General features: G+C 38.1%; 2 protein-coding genes across 3 annotated transcripts; one reads left to right on the top strand and one right to left on the bottom strand.

The window, feature by feature from the left end:
* Window positions 1–1,106: 1,106 nt before the first annotated feature.
* On the bottom strand, window positions 1,107–2,648 carry LOC108028203 (uncharacterized). Its single transcript, XM_017099864.2, has 3 exons — window positions 2,082–2,648; window positions 1,458–2,023; window positions 1,107–1,219 (listed from the first exon to the last, which is right to left on the bottom strand). The coding sequence occupies exons 1-3, from the start codon at window positions 2,581–2,583 to the stop codon at window positions 1,148–1,150; spliced, it is 1,140 nt and encodes a 379-aa protein (XP_016955353.1). The 5' UTR covers window positions 2,584–2,648; the 3' UTR covers window positions 1,107–1,147.
* A 472-nt stretch (window positions 2,649–3,120) lies between these two features.
* LOC122819037 (uncharacterized) lies at window positions 3,121–4,762 on the top strand. Of its 2 annotated transcripts, XM_044095085.2 has the most exons (3): window positions 3,121–3,760; window positions 3,827–4,380; window positions 4,470–4,762. In XM_044095085.2, the coding sequence occupies exons 1-3, from the start codon at window positions 3,172–3,174 to the stop codon at window positions 4,596–4,598; spliced, it is 1,272 nt and encodes a 423-aa protein (XP_043951020.1). In that variant the 5' UTR covers window positions 3,121–3,171; the 3' UTR covers window positions 4,599–4,762. The 2 variants fall into 2 exon arrangements, with proteins under 2 accessions (XP_043951020.1, XP_050742045.1); XM_050886088.1 differs by lacking the exon at window positions 4,470–4,762 and having other exon boundaries at window positions 3,121–3,764; window positions 3,827–3,974.
* The last annotated feature ends 1,733 nt before the right edge of the window (window positions 4,763–6,495 follow it).

Raw genomic sequence — 6,495 nt, 5'->3', positions numbered from 1 at the left:
GCAGCTTTATTTTAATCTTTCCTATGATAACATTTTACGATTCTTGGCCGCCACTCCTGCGCAGGCTTTCGAGCTGAAAAAATGCGGGCATATGCCATGTTTGGAATTATTTTTAATTGGTGCTACTCACCCCATTTTGTCCTCAATTTCGCTGCAAGGTACAGCCAGCCCCGGAGGCTTTTCGCGCAAAAAGCTTTCAAATCAAAGCAATTTTCGCTTTGATTTGTGCGAAATCCGGTGAAAAAATAAAACCCAGGCCCAAACAGAAGCGGCTCGAATTCGGCGCGTGAGATTTATGTAGTTGAAAGATTTATCCGCGCTGAATTTATTGCAAGTCCTGACCGTGTCCACGGGGAAGTCGGACTTGGGGCCAGGACTTCATAGACCTGCTCGCTGTTAAGTGCTTTAAAAGCGCATAAATCACGCGGTTGTTTGGCACTTTGGCGAAAACCGCGTTGACAAACTTGCCCGAACACAGGCTCGCGTAATTTACCCAAAACTCGCTGTTATGCACTGTGCGAAAATTTGGCCTAATACTGATCTAAAAACTTCTCTTAAAATAAATTTTCTCTGCTCTTGATAATTCTGGAATATTCAACAAATAATAGACTGTGCTTTAAAACAGTTTAATTTACAACATAAATAATTTTTTAATTTTTTTAGGATATTAATGGAAACATATTACATAAAAAAATATTATTTATCTTTAATATATTTATTTCGCAGTGTCCTGTTTTTTTTCAGCCTTTCAGGGCCGTCAAATTACGCGTAAATGGCAGTTCCAACTGGTCCGACCTCCCACACCGTACTGACTCTCCCCGGGAAATCCCTGTGGTTTCCAGGCCCGCGGCGCCTCAATTCAAATCTCCCTTAGAACTCGCCTCACACCCTATTGCAACCCACTGCCACATACGAGCCGCGTTGATGGCATTTTAATTAGTTTTAGGAACTTGTAGCAACCGTTTGATTGAATTGTTTTTTCGGGCGGTGGCAGGATCTGTGGGTGCCGTTTGGACATGAGTTCGATGTTGACACTGAGTGCAAATTTCGGTTCTGTTGAAAATCCCATTTTAACAGTTTTTTATACTAAATAAACAGATTTCACATTGTTTTCTAGCTGTTTTAATTATTTATTCCAGACTAATAGTTAGAATAGAAATGGCCTAGGAGCTATGTAACTCGTACACCGCAACAAATCTGAGTTTGGCTCTTCCTCGAACTGAAAAGATAAAATGTATATTAACAATAAGAAAATAATCATTTGTTTTTATTGTTTATGCAATTTTGTTTTGAAAGGCATGATGAGTTTCAAATAGTAAGTTTAAACGCATTTAAATTTTTGATCAAATAGTTGTTCAACAACGTTCTACATTAGTAACATTTAAGTTGTGCGCATTAACATGTGAGAAGGTCCCTTAACGTTAATAACCTAGTAATTATAACAAAGCTTTTCTTACCACTTTTGCCGCTTTAAGTAAAGCTTGGTCATTGTCCCAATAATGTGTATTTCCTACCACTGTCAGTTCGAACGGGCGGTCCGGAGTGAAGCCATTCTCCTTTAAGAGGTCAACAAACAAGGACATGCTTTTCTTTGAAATAGTGTAAAAGACTGTAGGTTGCACAAAAAGGTATCTCAGCTTTCGGCAGTTTCTGAGCAATGAAAGCATTTTGCGTTCGGAAAAGTAATCAACCTGCAATACCACTTCTTGCAATGTGTTTCCGTGTTTACTTAACCAAGCTTCATGATCCTGGTAATGCCATTCGGCGCATTTTTTTATAGTAATACTTTTTAGCATTGGAAAGAAAGGAAATTCGTCATATATATTGCATCTGTATACTGTCAGCTTTTCCAACCCTTGAAATTGCAAAGTATCACTCGGAAAGAGTCTAGTCACATTGCAGCTGGACATTCGGAGGGAACGAAGATTTTTTAAAGGGGCACAGTCTTGTAAAACATTTAGACGGTAAATGCCCCCGGAAAGATCCAACTCTTCCAAGTTGACAAAATGCTTAATGAGGTGAACTGAAAGTAAACAATGTTATTGCAGCAAGAGCATCGTAAAATTTTTGTATTTACTGACTTTTTGAGTCGGGTACTACTTCCATCGCTAAATTTCTTAAAGGTCGCAGTTGAATCAAAACACGGATAATATACTCAATATCAAGTAAATCAATTAAGTGGTAATCCTGAAATGATAAGTGGATGGACTTCAGGCAGCCGGATTTCCGCATCAGCGAAGCAATTGCAAATATATTTTTTCGATCAACACGGGCTTTCAGGAATTCCAGGTTGGTGCAATGTCGTTGTATCAACTCGAAAGTTTGAATCCTGATATGGAGGTAGCACCAAGTATCAATTCCCAGAATACCAGGTCCGCACAAACGCAAAATTAGCGACCAATCTTCCGGCGGCTCCTTTCCGAGTTCCACTGTTTTGTAAAGATCGCGGACGTGGTAGACGAATGCATCCGCCAACCTCGGATGAGAATCGGCGAATTTTAGTTTATTCGACGGGGAAAGTTGCTTGAATATATGGTCCAGAACTTCAAGCGGCAGATCCAAAAGATTTTTACAATTTCGCATGTTGCTCAGTAAAAAAAGTTATCCTTATGAGTGGAACAAAAAAAAAGCCTGGCGACCAGGGGAGCACTTAATTGTTATCGAAAACATTCGATACACTGCACAGACTTCAGATGACACAGAAAGTAAAATATCTTCTCACGAAAGCAAACCACTTTATAGGCTGTTCACAGGGTTATCTACTCAATCAATAAACAATGAATTAGATGAAAATTTGTTGTGTGAGATTTTTGACAAATGTGAAATTCACTCTGAAAGAGCACATCTAACATCTTTCATCCGATAATTTAAAAAAGTTTATGGAACATTAATGCTATTTCTTGTAAATAATATGTGTTTATGCACCTTGATAATGCAATATACTCATACGTTTTTGAAATAGTCTTCGATAGACTTAACTTCGTAATTTATAATCGCATTCAGACTGAACGGATTGTAGTCATTTTCTTTTGGCACTTCAAATTGGATTTCGTGCCTTATATCGATATTTATTCGATACCTATACGGCTGCATCCCTGGTAGTCACGCTTTATTGTTCTTACATTTTTATTGGGGAGCACTAATTTGAGGCTTTTTGTAAAGCTGCTTAAAATGGAGGATTGGAAGTCTTTGTTGCATCTTCCACTTGAAGTTCTGGACTTTATATTCAAGCAACTTTCCCCGTCACATAAACTTATGTTGGCCGACTCACATCCGATTTTGGGCGATGCATTCCTCTACCATGTTGGAGACACATTCAAGAAACTTACCCTCAGACAACTGCCAATGGAAGAACTAGTCACCTTGCGATTGAGCGGACCTGGTACGTTTAAAATTGATACCGGAAAGTATAGCGTAGACCACATGGTTCTGTCTTGGGAGGATGTTTTAATCATTTTGCGGTTGCTCGGCTCCAGTCTGCTTGAAATTGACGCAGGCGAATATGGTGTTAAGAATATGCATCTTATTTTTAAATCAATCCAAAGGCACTGCAACAATCTAGTGTCCATTAAAACGCCTCTTAATAAGGAAAACGTCAACGCCTTTTGCTCTTTGCTGCTTAAATTGGAGAATCTTAACGCCGTAGGATTGTCATTTTACCACAAGCTTGATGACTTTGACCCAGAGTATACCATCCATGTCCTGCATCAACTACCAAATTTAAGAAAATTAAAGATTGGAAGGATACCCGACATACAAAGTCAGTAAGTAAAATTGTTATGAGAAGGAGGCAAAGCACCACAACTATTTTATATTATACTTTCAGTCGATCTTGTTCAGCAACTAGTTTATTTGGAAGACTTGGATCTGTGTGGACGTTATGTGACTTGGTCGAATATCAATATCTTTGAAGTTTGTGCGCCATTGAAGAAACTACGTTCCCTCAGGGTGTGCGAATGCAATGTAAATGGGCCATATCACAATGATGGTTTGTCATATCAGGATTTAGAAAAGCTTGGAGTGGCTTCTTGCGAAATTGATCATCCATTTCCGTTCTTTCCAAAGTTAAAATTTATTGACATAAGAAACTCTTGCGGGCCGCTCTTTGAAGATCTTGAAAGAACACTGCTCCAACATGGAAACACCTTGGAAAAAGTTGTATTATTAGTCGAATACTTTAGTGGGAGCTCGATGCTTCGATTGATAAAAAATTGCAGGAAATTGAGATTCCTTTATGTGCACCCCATGGCTTTTGACCCAATTTCGAAAGCAAGCATGGTATCATTTATAAGTATTTTGAAGGAGAACGGGGTCACCCCGCAGAACCCATTTAAACTGATGGTGCTGGTAAACTCAAGACACATTGGGCCCGAAAAAGTGGTAAGAATTTAAGTCAGGCTGTAGAGAAAATGAAACTAAAAAGTAAATATTTAACTTACAATTACAATATTATTTTTGTTTTATTACAGTTTGAGGAAGAACCAATCTCGGAGCTTCTACTGTGTTGGAGTGATAAGCAATGGTATTGTAACTCTTATTTACCTTTATTCTTTTGGAATGCGTTAAAGACGCCTTTTAAAGACCAACTTTGGGAGTGAATACAAGTTGATCCAGCCAATGGTTTTATATCCTCTTAGATATAATAAGGATGCTTATAACCATGGGTAATTAAAGGATAATTTTCACTTGTTATAAAAAAGTATAAAGTATAATAATATCTATTTAGTGCGATTTGATACCCTCAATGTTCTAAAAATAAAATAAAGTTATTTCTATTAAAATAGGTTATTGTCTCAGAGGTAGCAAGCTAGATGTTTTATAATGGTTGCTAAGTTAATAACATTTTAGATTAAAGTTAGCTAACTCACTAGTAGTACATGTAAAATAATGTTCAATAGTCCAACTTAAAAACTCTCTTCACTCTCTCCCATAGGCATTTTTCCTAGCTTGGAATTTTTAAAAAACTGTTTATAATATATTTTATAAAAATTCTCCTAGTCTTAGCGTAGTTTTTTCTTCTCTTCTAAAAATTATATACAAATTCCAGGCATCAGTCAAGCATTAAATTATATTCTCACATTTTACGACATTCGTTTCAACTTAAGCTGCGTAAGGCGCTCCCTACTCCACAACTTTTTTTATTTGCTGTGAATATTTGAATAGATGGTCTAAAGGGAAAACTCGTCCTTGTAATTATCTACTCGACCGCCGTTGAACGTCTCAGCCCCATTTCCAATTAAAATTAATGAAATATTTTACGGAAGCTGGAAAATTTGGCCGGGTCAAGTCGTAAAATCGTTTTACAAAATCTTGTCAAAGCCGTTTCATAATCATAAACTTGGCAGCAACTCGGGTATTTCGGCGCTTTTTTTGGGGTGTAATTATTAGCACCCTCGGAAAATGGCTTGGGATGATTCCCATTGAGACGAACGACTTTGAAGTGTTGAGGGGTTTCGGTCCACAAGGGATCAGGGCCAGGATTTCTTTTCCAACGCTTACGGTTTGACATTTTACCATGGCTTATAATTGAAATTGTTTCGCGTCTCGAGGAACTTTCCAGGTGGTTTTTTTGTCCGGTTCTTTCAGTTCCGGTGGCTACTTTTTAATTTGCAAGTCTCGGCGTTATAAATGACCAAAGCACATACGTAAAATTAATGACAATGCCCAGGACTTTCTGTCAGTCTGATGGACAGACGTGGGGCAAAGAAATGTTTGCAAAAAGCATTTCTGCTTAATGTTGATTAAAATGCCAGCGCGCTTTCATTTTGTGGCGTGAAAAAATGCCCGCCAATCTCTAGCCATTTTCCGGCTCCACTTGCTGGCCTGCCCTCCGCTTTCCGTGTTGGCCATATTGACAGCCGTAGAAGTTTTGGCCAGCTTCACAGCAGGCAGCTGTCTGCACTCGGCCATCGAACAATGGTGAATGGATAAATGGCGGAACGCTCCGATGGACGAGTTTGAAATGTTTTTCGGTTCGCTCTTTCTTTTTTCCCCACTTTTTCAGGAGGCATTGCGTAGACAAATGAATGAAAATGTCAAGCTGAACTGCAGTGGTTAGGGTTCGGTGGTTTGTCAGCCGGGATTTGGATTTGGACTGGGTTGAAGTGGTGAAGCGTAGGTCCCAACAAAATATATTATTAAACTAACTAACAAAATAATAATATATATATTTAAATTTGTTCCTACACAGGTTAATGTTAAAAATTTTTTTGATATACAACCAGAAGAATTGAGATCGGGAAAAACTAGATCGTCTTTTCTCAGTTTGAGAACTTTGTCTTCTCACTTTTTCATCTTGATATTAATACGAAAGCATTGTACTCCGAATATAAAACAATCTTGATGCAATTAAATATTTTCATATTTGTAAATCCACTTTAATATGATTTATAATTCTTTTGAGTTCACAATACCCTTCTGAACCACTTGCCTTACTAGCAATAATGGCTTTTCCTTTGCCTTCCAATTTGACTTTCCCGTTCAGTGGCAACTGTA

The sequence above is a fragment of the Drosophila biarmipes genome, chromosome 3L, assembly GCF_025231255.1.
Source record: "Drosophila biarmipes strain raj3 chromosome 3L, RU_DBia_V1.1, whole genome shotgun sequence".
Classification (NCBI taxonomy): Eukaryota; Metazoa; Arthropoda; class Insecta; order Diptera; family Drosophilidae; genus Drosophila; species Drosophila biarmipes.
The sequence above is the reverse complement of the archived record's forward strand: the minus strand, read 5'-3'. Positions and strand labels throughout refer to the sequence as shown.

Coding starts and splice junctions, on each gene's coding strand:
- LOC108028203 (XM_017099864.2), bottom strand. CDS start 2,583: ATGCGAAATTGTAAAAATCTTTTGGATCTGCCGCTTGAAGTTCTGGAC. Junction 2,024..2,081: donor AGTAGTACCCGACTCAAAAA/GTCAGTAAATAC, acceptor GTTTACTTTCAG/TTCACCTCATTAAGCATTTT. Junction 1,220..1,457: donor TACTTAAAGCGGCAAAAGTG/GTAAGAAAAGCT, acceptor TTATCTTTTCAG/TTCGAGGAAGAGCCAAACTC.
- LOC122819037 (XM_044095085.2), top strand. CDS start 3,172: ATGGAGGATTGGAAGTCTTTGTTGCATCTTCCACTTGAAGTTCTGGAC. Junction 3,761..3,826: donor AAGGATACCCGACATACAAA/GTCAGTAAGTAA, acceptor TTATACTTTCAG/TCGATCTTGTTCAGCAACTA. Junction 4,381..4,469: donor ACATTGGGCCCGAAAAAGTG/GTAAGAATTTAA, acceptor GTTTTATTACAG/TTTGAGGAAGAACCAATCTC.